This window comes from Gastrolobium bilobum, unplaced genomic scaffold, assembly GCF_033153095.1.
Source record: "Gastrolobium bilobum isolate Gb01-03AN ecotype WA unplaced genomic scaffold, APGP_CSIRO_Gbil_v1 utg51566, whole genome shotgun sequence".
Classification (NCBI taxonomy): Eukaryota; Viridiplantae; Streptophyta; class Magnoliopsida; order Fabales; family Fabaceae; genus Gastrolobium; species Gastrolobium bilobum.
In genome coordinates, this window is record NW_026895246.1 from 130959 (window position 1) to 149793 (window position 18835).

The following is an 18835-nucleotide window of genomic DNA, read 5'->3' on the forward strand; positions in this document are numbered from 1 at the left end:
ATCCTGATGAATATGTGATTGTGGCGGATGAATCTTTCTGCCACAGTTGCAGAAAAATAAAACCATTTTAATTAATGAGTTAAAGTATAATTATAGTATTTGTAGGGACTGGCTGGCGAACTGGAACATCAAGACTAGCATACTTGTTTATGGTGTTTCTGTTGTGAGTTCCATACCTATTGTTGTTACGGTTTTCTTGTTGTTTTTGTTAGGGCCTAGTACCCTTTGGTGTGCCAATAAAAAAATAATGCTTGTATCACAACCTCTTTTTTTTTTTTTTTTTTGATAAACTGTTGTATCCCAACCTCTTTAATTAAAATAATAATAGTCGTGTTTTCCTTTTATCCTTTGTTTTAGTGGTGATTGCGTCCTTTTATTTGATGAATTGAAATCCTATGGAAGAAAAAATTCTCTTCAATTGACATTCTCAACCATTATAAGATGCTTTATAAGATGGTTATTTGGGAAATATTAAATATTCATAAAGTTCCTTTTATGCAAATTTTGTAAGGATGATAAGTTTGCGGCGCGCTGTTGTCAACCTTCAAAGCTTCCCTGTTATTCCGTTAAAAAGGTTTAGGGGGTGTTTGCCTGTTTGGTAGGTGGTTTGTTGTGGGATGGATGGGTAAATGAGAGTGGATATTTATGGGATGTTTGGTTGGAGGATTTTGGAAAGATAGATAGGAAAATGGAGAAGTGGGATTGCATGTTGACGTTGTTTGGTTGAGCGGCTTCTGATATTTATCTACTTAAGTGAGATTTCCATCTAACCCATTTGCATATGTTTTTCATGGAAATAGCCTGCATTTTTTTCCCAAATCAGAGGTGGTATTCCAAGTTATCAATGTAAGTGGTTTCACCAATTGACGAGCGTGCCCTCCATGAAAATTGCGCGAAAGTGAAAAAGGTGAGGCATCTATTTGGTGAGTTGTATGTTGTCACTTTCGTACAAACAAAGTCTTGCACAGATAAAAGAGAAGATGTTCATGTTGATGGAATCATTTCAATTTTAAAACAGGGTTATTTTTGTAAAATTAATTTTTTTTTCCCATCTATATTTTACCTACAATCAAACATAGATTTTATAAATGTTACATAATTTTCCTGGTAAATTTTTTTACAACGAAACAATTTTTTTTACATTTTTCTACCAAACTCATTTCCCTGTCAATAACATTTTCCTATTATTCTTAAAATTTCTCCTCAACCAAACGTCCCCTTAATTATACCATGTTTGGTAGAAGTTTAGGAAAAAAATACTAGACAACCATTTTTCCCGTACAATTCAGATTTATGTGTAAAATGATGTAAAAATCACAAATGACAAGGCAAGTTAAAAAATGAATGTCCCGAGGTCAGACGAAAATGCCCCTAATCCTCGTGTAAAAATTTAGCACAGAATCAACTTTTACAAATCATACATCATTTGAATTTGGGCTACCCAGAATTTGCAGCAGCATATGCCTATAAATATAGTGCTTGCTAACGATTTTTATAATCCCAATTTAGAGATAAAAATATCAAGTGTCTTTTATGTGTTATTTTAAGTTAGGTGTATCCCCTCAATATAAGGGATGATTAAATCTACTTGTATTTTAGAGAGATGTTATAATTTCTTTCACAAAATAAAAATCTTTTTTGATCTTGTTTTTTTTTTCTCAATTGAGATTTTCATGTAAATCTTGTGTGTCACTTCAATTAACATATTTGTTGATCTCCTGACTGGTGGAATTAAGATAAAATTAATTACATTGTTAATGTCTAGAAAAATGATTAAAAGGCATAACCTTATATTTTGTGATTATTTAATTGGCTACCGTTGTGTACGGAGAAACTTCGATTGAATTTTTACTTATATAACCAATTTATTTGGTTAATATTGTCTTGAAATTTCTATTTTTCTCAACTTTATTTTAGCTGTATGATACTCTCTTTTTTTTTTTATAACAGTATGATACTCTTTTTACCTAATAAGACATGCATCTTGATTTTATCCACTCTTGGTCATATATGGACTTTAGTGACTTGAGGATTGAATCCCCGCAGTGCACTACCACCACTTGCCCAATTGAATGCCCAACGGATCATCGCCAATGATTGATAGATAAAGTAAGAAATCATATAACCTAAACGATGGTAACTTAGTTGACATATGAGAGCTGAGCAGATAGAAGTGAGAATATATATTCGATCCTTCTCGGTATCATCTTTAAGAAATTAAGTGGGGTTTAAAGCTTAATCTTTTACCCACTCCAAACCGGATTGTCTCCCGTGAAAAATACCTATGGGTTATAAAAAAAAAAAAAATCAGATGAAATACTAATATGCACAATTAACATCACCAACTACGATCCAGATCTAAACAATACATAATTTAGGTATTCTGGTCAAAAGTTTTTTTTTTCTTCCGAGATTTATGGTAAATAATAAAATCACTAGTGACTTGAGGATTGAATCCCCGCAGTGCACTACCACCACTTGCCCAATTGAATGCCCAACGGATCATCGCCAATGATTGATAGATAAAGTAAGAAATCATATAACCAAAACGACGGTAGCTTAGTTGACATATGAGAGCTGAGCAGATAGAAGTGAGAATATATATTTGATCCTTCCCGTTACCATCTTTAAAAAATTAAGCGGGGTTTAAAGCTTAATCTTTTACCCACTCCAAACCGGATTGTCTCCCGTGAAAAATACCTATGGGTTATAAAAAATAAAAAAAAATCAGATGAAATTCTAATATGCACAATTAACATCACCAACTACGATCCAGATCTAAACAATACATAATTTAGGTATTTTGGTCAAAAGTTTTTTTTTTCTTCCGAGATTTATGGTAAATAATAAAAACACTAAAGAAAAAATGTTTTTGATCAAATGAAAAGGCAAAAATATGTGAATCGCGATCAAAATGCAACCTAATAATTATCCAAACCTAAAGCACAGCTCGCTCTTGCAGCCATCATGATTGAAATTATGAGAAGACCTAATTATACTTACCCAATAAATAAGACTAATGTCTTATTATTATTATTATTTTTAAGCTATATATCGATGTTCTATGATGCAACGATATTTCAAAAAAATTGATATGTCGTGTTCGACACTCCAACACGTATTGCATAGACTAAAAAAAGAGTTCAAAGTTACGTTATATTATTTTTTAGTTTCAACTATTAGATTCGTTGGATTACGATAATAATTTATTGAGTTTAATATAAATATTTGAAATATCTTGCAAAATTGATGGGTATTATAAGTTTAGTTTCATTTTTTTGTTAAATAATTGAATATTAAATATAATATACACTACATAAATTAAAAATATTATTTAATATTAAAATATGTCTTAATGTGTCAAAATCTATTATTTTTTAAAATTAAAATATTGGAACATCATATCATATCCCATATCAGTATTGGTGCAGTATATGTGATGTTTACTTGTGTGCAATATGTAGGCAACGGTGCGATGAAGGATAACCACAAGAGTGGGACCATGATGGAAAGAAATACCTGGTTAACTACGTTTGTGGATCATGTACATTCCATTGTCGTGTAGTGTTCATGTTCATCAATAATGCCTATTGTCCGGACCTTCTTCATTTGTTTGTCCTGATTACAAACATGTGGATATTTGCACATTTGGGTATATCTTTCTTCGAATTTAACTCTTATCTTTAATCATGTCAATTTTTTTTATTGAAGAAAGTATTTCTATCGTTGCGACAAAAATATTTTATTTATCATCCGACATTGAATTTTGATAAATATATGTTTGTTATAGATAAAAAAAAAATTGTATAAAAATAGAACCCTTTTTTATTTTATCCAAAAGTATAATATAATCTGGATCTTAAGTTTTTTTTACCTCTCCAAAATATTTTGTACAATTATGGTTGAATTTAAATGTTACAATTAATGAATTTTTAGGATTATTATTACATAACCCCTCAAAATATAAGAAAATGTGTATCAAAATATTGGAATGATGCAATTAATGAAGCCATTTATAAGTACTCAAGATGACACCTTCCCTTCATCAAGGAATAAACAAGAGGAAATACAGTTACTTCCCAAGGAATATGTAACAAATAAACTCTAAAAGATCGATTTAAAATTAAATAAACAATTGATATACGAGTCATAAAAAAATCATTCTTAGAATTTCTTTAATTTAAATATAAATGATATACCTTTAATTGGGTTTGAAAAAAATATATTAATAAAACTGTTTGTTTCAAATGAATATCATTGACAGCAATAAAAAAAATACAAGTAATAAAATTAGGGATAAAATATTATAATTATCTTTTTTTATATTTACTTTATCTACTTATTTCTAACACGATTAGATCACAATATCAAAATGAGATAAAATTGATAAAGATTAATTGAGATTGCAATATAACGATACTGATAAAATAAAAATAAAAATAAAATAAACATAAAAAAATATAGATATAATATGTTATTCCCTAAAATTATGCCAAAAAACATATATATAATACTTTAATTTCTATATGACAACAATTATGGCAAGTTTCTTAGGTCACATCAACAATAATGCTATGTTTTTCTAAAATAAATAATTGCAAAAACATTTTTGAACTGGATAATGATTGCTGAAAAGGCCTACTCTCTCACAAGTGTGTGTATTTTTATTTTTATTTTGGTACGAAAAAAAATACACACACTTGTTAGAGAGTATCATGGTTGTAGTTACAAAATTATCCTCAAAACTTATTGATATTCCGTTCCGAGCGATATTTTTTACACATTCAAGTGATTCAATTACTTTTTTTTTGTACATAAGTGATTCGATTTTTTATTTTTATTTTGAGTAAATGTCCAAATTGGTCCCTGACAAAAAACTCGGTGCCCAAATTAGTCCCCCACAAAAATAAATTCATTAGATAGTCCCCAACAAAGAGAAACAGGACCCACATTAGTCCTTCTGTTAATCCAAAACTCACAATGTCTCTGACGGTGCTGATGTGTCATGTTAAGTGACATGCTGAACGCCACGTTGGTTTAGGAACAACGTCATTTGGAGAGGATCATCCACGTTGGTCAAACCATTTTTTATTAAACCCAAAATTGCCACTCACCTAACCGTCGAACACTTTACCATTTCCCTCTCTTCTAACTTCGACGCTCCATTGTTGAGAAGGAAGAGGACTGTGGAGTAAAAGCTCGCGTGCGTTTGGAATACTACGAACTTCTTCAACAATCGGAGGGAACCGGTGGAAGTAAAATATCTTTGGTTTTGTGTGAGGCTGAACCTTCCGTACAAAAAGGTAAGATTATATCTTGAAACATTTTTATATTGTTCTTTGTCATCCTTTGTTTGTGGTCCCCATGTTGTTCCCCTTTGTTTAATGCTTGTTTTTTTCTGCATGCGAAGTGGACATTGTGGTCCATGTTTTCATTTAGGGATTAGGTTAAAGAATGTAACTACCGGGTGGTGTGGTCCCTGTTTTAGAAAGTGGTCCATGGTTGACCCAGTAACAATTAAAAACCCCATGGAAATCGTTGGAAAAAAAGTCAGCATCCATAAAAAATATTTGTTTGTTTATTGCTTTGTATTGTTTAAGTGGTCTAACGTGTGTGGCCGTTGGATTAATGATAGGTTTGGTTTTTTGGTTTAGACAGATGTCAGAATACATAGTGATTGTTTATCATCATGGTGGTATTTTAGTAAGAGATGAAGATGGAGTGATGACCTATATAAATGGAAAGGTGGACTCATTGCCAGATATGGACATTGACTACTGCAATATTCGTGACCTTGACACCCTGTTTAAGCAATTTGGGTATGAAAAATGCAAGAAGATGATGTGGCTAAAGCCTGGTGTACCCGATTTGGAACAATGGCTGAGACCACTTAGTACAGATTCGGATGTGTGTGCCATGTGTGAGGATGCTTTAGGAAATGGCAATGAGATACATGTCTACTTTGAGGACTGCATCTCAATTCCCGAGTTTGGTTCACCTCAACATGACAGTGAAGAGGATAATGTCATTAATTCAGCATATAATGAGGACCATGCAGAGGGTGATGATGGGGTCAATTCACATGAAGGTTGTGAGAAAGAACAATATGGAAGACTAAGAGAATATCTGGCTGAGCTGTTGAGGAGCAACCCTGGATCCACTTGCAAATTGCAAGTCACCCCCAACCTATTCCACAAGCTTTGCTAATATTTGACCGAATGTACATCTGCCTTGATGCTTGTAAGAAGGGCTTCAAAGCTGGTTGCAGGCCCTTAATTGGGTTAGACGGTTGCTTTTTGAAGGGCTATTATGGAGGTTAATTATTAAGTGCTGTGGGTGAAGATGCAAACAATAAATTTTATGTGATTGCCTATGTCGTTGTTGATAGTGAGACGAAGGAGAATTGGAAGTGGTTTTTGACCTTATTACAAGAAGACTTTGGGGATCATGGAGTTTATGGTTGGAACTTCATATCAGATCAACAAAAGGTAACATTTTTTAGCTTATGCTTCCAATTATTTATTTCACATTATGTTCTGTCCAGATTGTATTTTAACTATTTGTTTAACATTCACATACAGGGACTTGTCCCAACCTTGAAGGAAATTATGTCAGGTTCACACCACAGGTTCTGTGTACAACATGTATGGAAGAACTTCATCAAGCAATGGAAGGATAAAAAGACAAGAGGAATTGTGTGGGAATGTGCTAGATGCACCACTGTTCCCCAATTTAAGAAGGTCATGCAAAGGCTGAAGACTATAAACGAACCAGCTTTAAAGTATTTTGACAATATACATCCTTCATGTTGGGTTAAGGCATACTATAGTCACTGGCCTAAATGTGACAATATTACAAATAATATGGCTGAGGTGTGGAATGCAAAGATTGTGAATTACAGGTCCAAACCTATAATGACATTATGTGAGGAATTGAGGTGCTACATAATGCGAAGAATGGCAGCACACAAGAGGATTCTACAAACCTTTAGGGGTAAGATTACACCTGCACAACAGAAGAGGCTGGACCAGTTGAAGGTTGCAAGCAATTCTTGGACACCAACATGGACTGGAAACTTGGTCCAAGATCTGTATGAAGTCTCTGGAAAAGGGCAACGTGTTAGGGTGAATTTAACTCAACAATCTTGTAGTTGTAATGTTTGGCAACTGACTGGATTGCCATGTGAACATGCTATTGCTGCCATTGCACACAAGAATGAACCTGTGGAAAATCATGTTCACCAATGGCTGACAGTGGATGTTTTGCATGCCACTTATGAACACACACTCAACCCAGTCAATTCCCAACAATATTGGCCAGCTTGTGATGCCCCAAAACCACTTCCTCCACGCTTGAAAAGGCCTATTAGACGTCCAAAAAAGCATCGTAAGAAGGATCCCACTGAAGAGCTTACGAAGACAAACAAGAAGCTTTGAAAGACTTACACAGTTCAATGCTCCAAGTATGGTCAGACTGGTCATTACCCGAAGACATGTAAGGGACCCGCTGGTGGTTCAAAGTCAAAGACAAAATCGGTTAATGTTGAAGTTCAGTCAAGGACAGTTGAAGAAATCATCATGATTCAGGGCTGCCCTGCACCAAAGACAAGCAGCCAGCATGCAACAAGTGCAGTTGAACCAAACTCAAGAGCATGAAGAGACAGCAGCCCACCTCCATGCAATCCTGCTGAGGCAGTGACCAGTGAGACAGCAACTGCAGCTAGCAGTGGCACCAGGGCCAGATTCATGAGCTTCATGTCTACAACAGTGTTTAGGCCACCTAGGCCAGCTCCACATAAATGATTTGGAATACTATATAATCACTGACATTAGGCCAATTCAAATGTGATAGTTGGCATTTTTTTGTAATTAGGCTAGTTCATTTGAATTGTAATTAGGCCAGTTATTTGGAATTAGTTTGGTTTTGGCCCTGTTCAAATGATTCACCAATGGATTTTTTTTTATGCCTCTGGTTATGGCCATATTAATTAGGAACACTTTATTTTTTTGGAAGACTATTGTGTTGGTCTTAAGGGTATATTATGTCAGTTGGAATTGTAAGTACAATCCGATGAAATGAATGGAATATGTTCTGTGAAATACTATATCTTTGCCGTCATTACTATTTTGTATTGCTGTCATTAGTAATTGCACTGATACATCCTGCTTCTCAGTTGAGGTTTTGGAACAAGATTGTGTTGGTCTTCTTACAATCTCTTCGCTGTCATTGCTTGTCATTACAACTTATACTCATACTCTTTTTTGTTTCTGTCAATACTGGTGCTTATATTTTGTATGATGTGTCATTTGGGGTCATGTGTAAACATACCTGAAATTAGCACATTGGTACCTGTTATATACCTTATAGGTCCTCAACATTTTCTATCGAGGACCTTTTTAGTCCCTGTTATTTTCCACAATTGGCCACATTGGTCCCTAACAAATTCATCGGGGTCCTTTTTAGTCCCTGTTAAACATGACAGTGACACCAATGCCACAAAAAGTTGTTACCAAACCCACTGGTCACTCCCCCTTCTGTATAATTCCTTCCATCCTTGTTGGTAGTGTTCATACAGTCTTTTGCATTTTTAATTGGCATTTCCAGATAACTTAATACTACATTTTGTGCTTTCAGAACAATCAAGTTCAAGGACATTAACCAAATTATATACATTGCATAAACAACATCTCATTACATCCAAACACTGGACTTTCCATTACAAAGAAGCATACATATTACAGATTATAAATGAACATTTCACTCCACCCTACTACAAAGATATATACATATTACAAAGATAATGATAATAGACCCAGCAATCACCGTAGCACACCTACACACATGCATTATTTCCTTCTCAACCCTTTCAAAGTCTGCCTGCAACTTCATTGATATGTCTTCAATCTTTATACAGTGCTCATTAATCTTCTTTTTGTGGTCATTCACCTCCAGCTGCAGTTCATTGTTGAGCTTCATGTCCAAAAAGTTCAACTTGAATTCCATTTCAGCTACATTCAACTCCAGCTTGTTAATTGTCCAATCTTCCAGCTCCATGGTATTAGATGTAGCATCATCCACCCATGTAAAAAAGTTACAGTGTGGCTTCTTTTCCTAAACCAAATTCAAGTATACAGTTAATAACATTAACATTAGAAAAAGAACACATGAAAAAATCAACCTCACCTTGAAGTTGGGGCACCAAAAAATGATCTCTTAGGGTTTGTAATGGTCTTGGAGGTGTAAACAACATTGTGCCTCTCACATTTACACAATGGAGCAGCTCTCCTTCTTTCACTTCTGGACCCAAATGAACTACTTGAGCTCTCCCTTCCAGAAGAGATATTCATGACATAAAAACTAAGAATCAACCCTAAATCGTACAGTATAAACCCACAATCACTAAACCGTCAATCAATTTTCCCCAAATTCATGTGTTCAATCTTCGATTCAATCCCATGCTTTCTGGTTTAAGAAGAACCCTAAACCATACGACGACGTTCCTTGGATGAAAGTGAATTGATTCTGACCAACATGGATGATTCTCTCCAAACGACTTCGTTCCTGAACCAACGTGGCGTTCAGCATGTCACTTAACGTGACATATCAGCACCGTCAGTGACACCGTGAGTTTTGGATTAACAGAAGAACTGACGTGGGTCCTGTTTCTCTTTGTTGGGAACTATCTAACGAATTTATTTTTGTTAGGGACTAATTTGGGCACCGAGTTTTTTGTCAAGGAACAATTTGGGCATTTACTCTTTTATTTTTGTAATAGATTCAATTACTTTTAGTTTATGGGATTAATATCTCTTAGAGATAATTTTATTTTTACATAAATATAAAAATATGTGGGGCTCATTTTTTTTCTTCTTGTTCTCACATGGATCCCATATATCTTTATGTATATATAGGAGATAAGATTATTTCTTACATCATGAGAAATAATAATTCCTTAATTTATTATGGGATTTTGTTGTTGTTGAATTATTAGCTTTCGAACGAAGTAAAGTTGATAAAATGTCTGGTATAATAATCTATGGGGTAAATTATTTGTTCAGTTATTGAAGATAAGTTATCTCCAGTGACTCCTAAAATTACGTCATTTTGAATTAGTGAATGATCTTTTCGTAATTTTGTTTTGTTTTTTTATCCATGAATTTTACTGAAGCACTCGTCGTTAATTTGTCTAAAATTACGAAAACACCCTTCAATAATTCAAAACGACGTAGTTTTGGGGGTCAATTATCTCCACTGACTGAAAAAATACTAATTTATGATCGAAAATGCAATTACATAACTAAATAATGTATTTAATACTATAATTAAAGGGATAAAAATTTCTTATATTGTAGGAGAAATTTTTTATCTCTAACTCTCACATCGAAAGACATTGGACTCCTTTTTAAAAAAAAAAAAAAAAAAAAAGAAGCGAGGGGATCCACATCGATTATTTCTATAGATAATATACCTTATCTTCTATAACAGGATATTAATATTTCTTATAATTAAAATAGGCTTTAATATTGTTACATTGAATGCAGATAAATTATTTATATTCACTCTCAAAACGACGTCGTTTTGAGTTGAAATATTAAAAAATTATAATAATAAAAGACTATTATAACCTTAAAATAATCATAATTATAAAAACACATTGATTTCTGTCCCAAAACAATATTATTTTGGGTTGTGCAGATAAGTTTGCAAAAAAACAAAATTCATTAAAATAACTTGGAGTATCTTGTTACTTGTGGGAGTATATTTTCATGGATATTTATTTAAAAAGGAATACAAAAATCATACTGTAAGAAACTTGTTATTTCATATTATCGATACAAAATATGTGAGACTCACTTTTTAAAAAATAAATAAATAGTATGATTTAAGTCTCTCGTGTTGCAGAATAGGATGTGGGTTTCCTTCAAACACAATATTACGTAGGACCCATTGCTTTAATAAAATAAAATAAAAAGCCGAACACATTTTTCACTTAGTGAGCTGGACATGGTTTTTGTTTTCTTATTAGTTTTTTTAGTGTCGATGAAATATAAGTGTTTTGAACCTGTGTAGCGTGTACTAAATCTGTAATGTGCCCAGCAATTAATAAATACTTTGACTGCTGGGAATACAAATTTATTTTGTATTACTTTTACGGAATTAATATTATAAAAAATAATTTTATCTCTTATATATGTATAAAAGTATGTAAGCTAATATTTTTTCATTATCTCTCTTCTCTTTTCATTATCTCATATGAACTCATATATTTTTAAATATCTGTAAAAAATAATTTTATTTTTTTTAGAGAAACATCAAATCAATTATTAATTATGTGCTTAATTAGTACATCATTAAAACCATAACCGACTCCACCAATTCAATTTACTACTATCAATGTCATTGGACTATCCCGAGTAGATATACTTAATATTTTGTCCATCTCACGGTAATTTAAAGTTTATACCTAGTTATGGTAAAAAGTAAAAAATGGGAAGAGGGGTTTTTCAGGGAAAGCAATGTGCAAGAAGGAACAAGAGTAATGCATGCAGAGCCAGTGAACACATGGTTTGTCGGGTACACGTGTACTTTTTGTCTTCCTCTGAACCAAAACAACCGCAGGAAGGGGACCACACGCTTCAAACACGCTCTCTCTCTTTCTCTCTCTCTCCTTAATCCATTAATTCATATTCATCTATCGCTCTTTTTCTCCCTTCATTTGCTATATCACCTTACCTTCGTTGCAAATCCAGATTTTGCAGCAAGTACGAGACTCATTGGAACTGCGAAAGACCACAACTTCGGAAACTCCGATAGAGTGTGAATTAATTGTGTGGGAAACAGAGAATTGAAACAGAATGAGCACGAAGACAGCGAGACCTCGTACACGTGTGGGGAAGTACGAGTTGGGAAAAACAATAGGCGAGGGAAGCTTTGCGAAGGTCAAGTTCGCGAAGAACGTCGAGACCGGAAACTATGTTGCCATCAAAATCCTCGACCGTAATCACGTGCTCCGCCACAAGATGATGGAACAGGCACGTCATTTATCTATATTTATCTATATGATTATGAGTCAATAGTTTTAGTTTTCGACATGTTTCTCTTCCTTTCCATTTGTTTAAGGTTGCTTGCAAATGACTTGTAATGTTGCTTTTGTAGCTTGTGCTTCTCTGTATGCGTAGAAAATTATTAATTTTTTTTTTTTGCGATTTTTGTTTTTGTCCTTTAAAATTGGCAGCTGAACAAAGAAATTTCAGCGATGAAGCTGATCAATCATCCAAACGTTGTCAAAATATTTGAGGTACCACGCAGTTCTCTGTTTTTTCTTTGCCTGAATAGTGGAAGTATTCTCTTTCAACATAACAGAAATTAAACTTCTTATATTATATTATTGTTAATGTTATAATTTTTTATTCGATCAGAATACAGTGAATATAAAAATTGCTGTATATGACATAATTTTGGGGTTATCATTATCTTACAAGTCTCTTAAAACTACACTAACTAATGAAATCAAGCATCTCATATGGTGAAGCACGTGACAATATAGGCATATTTTTTGTATGCGCAAAAAAAAAAAAAAAAAAGTAGCCATGCTGCTTGGCAGTATATTTAAAAGTAAAACCGTTTTTACTCTTCTTACAATGCTTTCTCCTTGCATTGCTAGAGTGCTTAATTGCTTATTCATATTTTCGTAACTAAGGATAAGTACATACTTTTTATTTTTATGGTTAAGCCGAACTTGTGAGAATACGGTCTTATATATATATATATATATATATATAGAGGCAGGATATTCTTACACCGGTGTAAGAGTTAGAAGTCTTACACTCAATCTTGACCATTGATCCACTTGTATCCAATGGCTCACATTACTAAAAAATTTGAGCCGTTAGATATAAATAGGATCAATGTATAAGATTGAGAGTGTAACTTACACTGGTGTAAAATGATCCTAACTCATATATATATATATATATATATATATATATATATATATATATATATATATATATTCAAAATAATTAATTGTTCTCTGTTTAAAGCATAGGTGATGGCAAGCAAAACAAAGATTTACATTGTCCTGGAGTTGGTTAATGGAGGAGAACTATTTGACAAAATAGTAAGTTGCTCATTTATTTCATATTACATATTTCTTCCTACTATTTTCTGTCTTTCTTTAGAATACTCAAAGTTGTGTTTTTTAAGTACATTGATGTTTTGCATGGATCTTGCATCTAAATGAATCTAAAGAATTTCCCTTTTGCTTCTTAATTTGATTTCCAGGCTAAAGATGGGAGACTTAAAGAGGATGAAGCAAGAAGTTATTTCCAACAACTAATCAATGCAGTTGATTACTGCCATAGTAGAGGCGTGTATCACCGAGATTTGAAGGTCTGTAAACATCTTTAGCCCTTTCTTTTGCACCTGTAATTTAATTGATAGCTTGATAGGTGTAAGCAGGAATCAATTACTCTTTTCCTTGTTTGAGTTAAATTAAGGATCAGACTCATATTCAATGCACTATGCAGCCCGAGAATCTTCTTCTGGATTCAAATGGTGTTCTTAAAGTTTCAGATTTTGGACTGAGTACGTACTCACAGCAGGTAAGACGATATCTGTCGTACAATCAGCATATGTGCATGTTATAGATTTCTGATTTAGTGCACTTGTTCAAGGTTATAACTAAGTCTTTTCATTTGGCCATAAGAACTGTTAAGTATTGAAAACATCTGGTATTAGTTGACATAATGGAACTCTTTCTAGTGTCTCACTAAAATTATTCCACAAGCAATTGGCAACGTACCAACCAGAGCTAGCTTCCATTAAAATATACTATGTATCATGGATTGTTTATGGAACAAAATTGTTATGGATTAGCTTGACATAACTAATTGTTTGATTACATTATCCGTGAATAACTTGATTTTGGATTGTATGTTAGAAGTTCCTCGATTTAAGTATTTTGGCTTTTGATATTAAGTGAGCGGTTTTGCTAGCTAGCCTTTGGTGTTTTGAAACTGTCTCATCTTCACTTTCATTTTCGCGTTTGCATAAACTTAGGACTCACCCTGTTTAAATTCTTAATTTTTGTTGCAGGAGGATGAACTCCTCCGCACTGCTTGTGGAACTCCAAATTATGTTGCTCCTGAGGTACCTACTTTATGTCTTTGTGGATCAGATGGAAGACTAGATTTGTCCCTCAAACTGCGGTAAATGTTATTTGTGGTGTGCCATTTGTTTCAGGTGCTTAATGATAGAGGTTATGTTGGTTCTGCATCTGATATTTGGTCTTGTGGAGTCATTCTCTTTGTACTTATGGCTGGTTACTTGCCGTTTGATGAGCCAAATCAAATGGCACTGTACAAGAAAGTAAGTGATTGCAGAATATACTCCTTGAGAATAAAGAGTGAAAGAAAAGTTTCTTATGTCATTATGGTAATGGGGGGTGAAAATCTGAACATATATTTCAGATTAGCAAGGCTGATTTCGCATGTCCATCTTGGTTTTCACCTGAGGCAAAGAAACTACTGAACTGTATTCTTGACCCAAACCCTCTTACCGTGAGTTCTGAACTGAAAACTTTCAACTTTTACATGTATTTGTTTTCCTACTTGGGCCCTTACTCTTGTAGTTGTCTGATTCTGTTTGTGGTATTACTAATCCTGTTATTTAACCTTCAATATCTCTTATGTGGTTAAAGAATATCCTGCTGTAAGCATATACTTTTCTCTTTTAATATGGGTTGCTTTTTGCAGAGGATAAAAATTCCTGAAATCTTAGAAGATGAATGGTTCAAAAAAGGATACAAGCCAGCATCTTTTACAGAGGAAGAGGATGTAAATGTAGATGATGTAGCTGCTGCTTTCAATGATTCTAAGGTATGGTGTTTCTTACAATATTTCTATTCAATGTCTTTAGGCCATTGCTTCTTTTTAAAGTAACTCCTCTCGGGGACTTGTTTTTTACAATAATCCTGTGTAGTCAACATGTAAAAATTTTACTTATTTTCTCTCATTAAAAGATTTACTTACTATAATTTAGAAATGCAAGAAAGGGTCTGTGGAAGCTCTTCTCAATGTGTAATTTATTTATTCTCTTTGATATGTAGGAAAATCTCGTGACAGAGAGAAAAGAGAAACCCGAGTCTATGAATGCTTTTGAGCTCATTTCTAGGTCGCAAAGCTTCAATCTTGACAGCTTATTTGAGAAGCAGACAGTATGTAAAAAGTAGTTTGTGCTTTCATCATATTAAAATGTTATGCATTATAAAGGTTTTATTCAAATTACAAGTCACATGAAAAATTGTGAAGTATGTGATGTTTGGATCAATTTTTGGTTGATTTATGTTTAATTAGGAGCCTTATCTAAATTCAGTTTGTTTGTTTTTTTGGTAATTGGCTAACAAAGATTGATAATGAACATGATTATTCTTTCTGGACAATGATGCTTGTTTGTCCATTTTATTTTAACTCAACTCCATAGGGGATTGTAAAGCGGGAAACACATTTTACGTCACAGCGCCCTGCAAATGAAATTATGTCTAAAATTGAGGAAGCTGCCAAGCCTCTGGGCTTTAATGTTCACAAGCGAAATTATAAGGTAATAACATATGTCTATGCATTAATTACACATACTAGTCTGCATTATTTATTTGCCAAGAAGTATCTTTGGCGTGATTAGTCTTTTGTAAAGAAGGTGAACGCTTTGAACTTTTAATGTTATAGATTACTCATACTTATCTGGTTTAAAATTCTGCAGATGAAGCTGCAAGGTGATAAAACCGGAAGGAAGGGTCACCTTTCAGTGGCTACTGAGGTACTGTCTGGTTCCTTTATGGTTGCAGGCCTTTTGTGTTTGTATTGTTTGTGGGTAAATTACTCCCAATTAAACCCCGACTAGTGAGAGTGGGGATGAAGACAATCTTTGTACGCTGCATTACCATGACATATCTATAAAGAGGTTCTTTGTGGATTCGACTTTTTAGTCACAAAGAATTAACTTTAGAATTGTTTGTGGCTACGAATGATAGTTTTAATTTTTATTCTATTATTCCCATATTTATTCCCGAATAATAAATTCTAGTCCTTGTCTCTAAGAGTGGAAAATGCTGAAACCCAACTGTAGCTACTGGTTGAATATTTTGGATTAAAACGCATGGCAAATTTTCATTATATTTATTTAATCAACTTCATGCACTAAAATAGTGTATTTTTCATTATATTTATTTAATCAACTTCATGCACTAAAATAGTGTATTGTTTTGACTTATGAGGCAAGGATTTTTCCTCACCGTAGGAGCTTGACTCTTGGTTATACCTAATTCAATGTGTCACATAGATTTCACTCTTGTTGATGAGGAATGGAGCCTTTCAAGCTTCAATTACTTGACAACTGAAATTGTCAAAAAAAGTTTGCAATACATTTTCAATGGTTGCTTACAATTTGTTTGCTCTGACCGGAGATGATTGGTACAACTGGTTGCTATGGTTACAGGTTTTCGAAGTGGCTCCCTCTTTGCACATGGTTGAGCTGCGAAAGACTGGGGGTGACACACTAGAGTTTCATAAGGCAAGTGAACATTTTAATTCTGATTTTGTTGTTATTGTGGAACAAGAAAAGAAATCTATTCATTTTTGGAACTTATTTTGATCTCTTACTACTACTGAGATAAGAACCAATGTTTCTAGTTCTGTTATCAAGTGAATGCCTCAAAGTCTCTTTCATTTCCTTTGTATTTTTGTTGAGATATACGTCTCCTCACACGAGAGCTCACTGGGCTTGAAGAGTGGACAATGCACAGACCCACCTACCTGTGCGAAGAAAGAAATTCCACTAGAAAGAAAGTGGGGAGCGGTGAGAATCGAACTCGGTACACCGAGGCTTTGATACCATGTAAATAACCAATTCAACCCAAAAGCTTAAGCTTTTGGGTGAGGTTACATTAATGATTTTATATATCTCAACACGCCCCCTCACACGAGAGCCCATTGGGCTTGAAGGGTGGACAATGCACAGGCCCACCTACCTGTGCGAACAAATAAATTCCACTTGAAAGAAAGTGGGGGCGGCGAGGATCTAACCCGGGACACGAGGCTTTGATACCATGTAAATAACCAATTCAACCCAAAAGCTTAAGCTTTTGGGTGAGGTTACATTAATGATTTTATATATCTCAACATATTTTAAGGAAAGAACAATGACATCATGTAAATATGTCAGTGCTGTTGTTGATTGATGCTAACCTTATTCTTTGATTTGTATGCAGTTCTACAAAAACTTTTCATCAGGGTTGCAAGACATAGTATGGCATCCTGAAGAAAAATAGTGAAGAATCAAGGTACCCTCTTCCTCTATCTCCCCCTGATATGTGCTTTTATGCCATGGAAGGACACACCATATTAGCCTTATCAGTTTCATTTGTTCAATGATTCTTCTGACTAATTAATTCTTTTATTATACTGCAGATGCTAGAGCTATGCACTGGTTGATGGAAGGCATTATGTTTGGCTAAAGCTGGAACATATGTTAGTTGGGAGAGTCTGGTTTAAATGTTTGATAGGAGAAAAAAAATAGATCCTACAAAACTTAGGGCATATAATTCCTTCAACTTTAAATTTGTACTTATCAAAATATTTCATGATCTTTATTCAGTGGCTCAAAATAACTTTTAAAAATGATAGTTTCCCAAAGAGATTTGAGTACAATCTAGTTTTTTTCTTTTTGATTACATGCTGAGACTCGGGATAATATAATTGAACATAAATAAGTATCAATAAAATTTCTTATAACTTAAAAGGTAATATTCGATTTACTCTTCTGTGTTTCAAATATAATTTCAATGCGGGGTAATATAAGGAGAAATGTTCATTGCTATAAAGACTTTGTTACAAATTTGGTGATGGGAAAATTTCAAATAACTGAAGTATTAGGCACTCATTCATAATACTTTTTGTGATAATTTCTTCGTATCATGTAGTGGTGTTGCACTAAAAAGATTATACTCTGACGGGGAATAGGGGCTATTATGACTGCTCAACTATAACCGTTTTTTATTTTTATTTTTATTTAAATTATATGTTATTTAACCATTAAATAAAATTAGTCTTTACGTTTACCCTTATAAATTTTTTGACTCCGCTCATATTTATTCATATCCCCGTGATATAAGTTATGTTAATCGAGCTTTTTTTTTTTTTAAGACTCACAAAAAATCTAAAATACCTATATGATTGCGCAGAATTACAAGATTTGACTTTTTTTAAAACAAAAAACTAGAATTTTATTTCATACATGCAAATTTTTTAACCTTTTCCATTGAACTAACAAAAATTTCATTTTCTAAACAATTATTTTATCTTCAGAAAATGAGAAAATTCTCCAAGAACATCAATATCTCATATATGATCCGGATCATGTTCTCTTATAATCTCCACTCTAATATGTTCTTGACTTATGACCTTTTAAGTTTGTTCTAGAACTCGTAAGTAAAAATTCAATTGTTAAAATTGAATCAGACAAAAATAAAAATGGACTCGGTTCATTAATTTTAACCGGCATCATTAAATAACTCAATTGCAGTAACATGAAATACAAAAAAGCATAACGTATGAAATGTGAAGGTCAAAATATCTTCTTTCTTTTCTTTTCTCTTTTTTTTTTTTAATAATTAAGGACCCACCAGGGCAACTGCTCAATTTAACATATTTTTGTATCGCTCCAAACGGATTAACCATGAATCTTGTTATAAGGCTGAAACATACTCCTTTGGATGGTTCATTCGTGATCAAACCTGCCATTAGGCCCAGACAACAAATAGTTATGGACCAGAATATAA

At 33.5% G+C, this 18835-nt stretch overlaps 1 protein-coding gene across 3 annotated transcripts; it reads left to right on the forward strand.

Moving 5' to 3' along the window:
* Nucleotides 1-11693: 11693 nt before the first annotated feature.
* Nucleotides 11694-17694, forward strand: LOC133301665 (CBL-interacting serine/threonine-protein kinase 9). Of its 3 annotated transcripts, none has more exons than XR_009750228.1 (15): nt 11694-12032; nt 12236-12298; nt 13049-13120; nt 13285-13392; nt 13530-13604; nt 14098-14151; nt 14245-14370; nt 14472-14561; nt 14757-14879; nt 15110-15217; nt 15484-15600; nt 15760-15816; nt 16495-16854; nt 17267-17338; nt 17466-17694. XR_009750228.1 is itself a non-coding variant. In XM_061501330.1 (15 exons), exons 1-14 carry the CDS (start codon nt 11856-11858, stop codon nt 17324-17326), a joined length of 1305 nt encoding a protein of 434 aa, XP_061357314.1. In that variant the 5' UTR covers nt 11696-11855; the 3' UTR covers nt 17327-17338; nt 17466-17694. The 3 variants fall into 3 exon arrangements, 1 of the variants encoding a protein (XP_061357314.1); XM_061501330.1 differs by having other exon boundaries at nt 11696-12032; nt 16495-16569; XR_009750229.1 differs by having other exon boundaries at nt 11959-12032; nt 13044-13120.
* The last annotated feature ends 1141 nt before the right edge of the window (nt 17695-18835 follow it).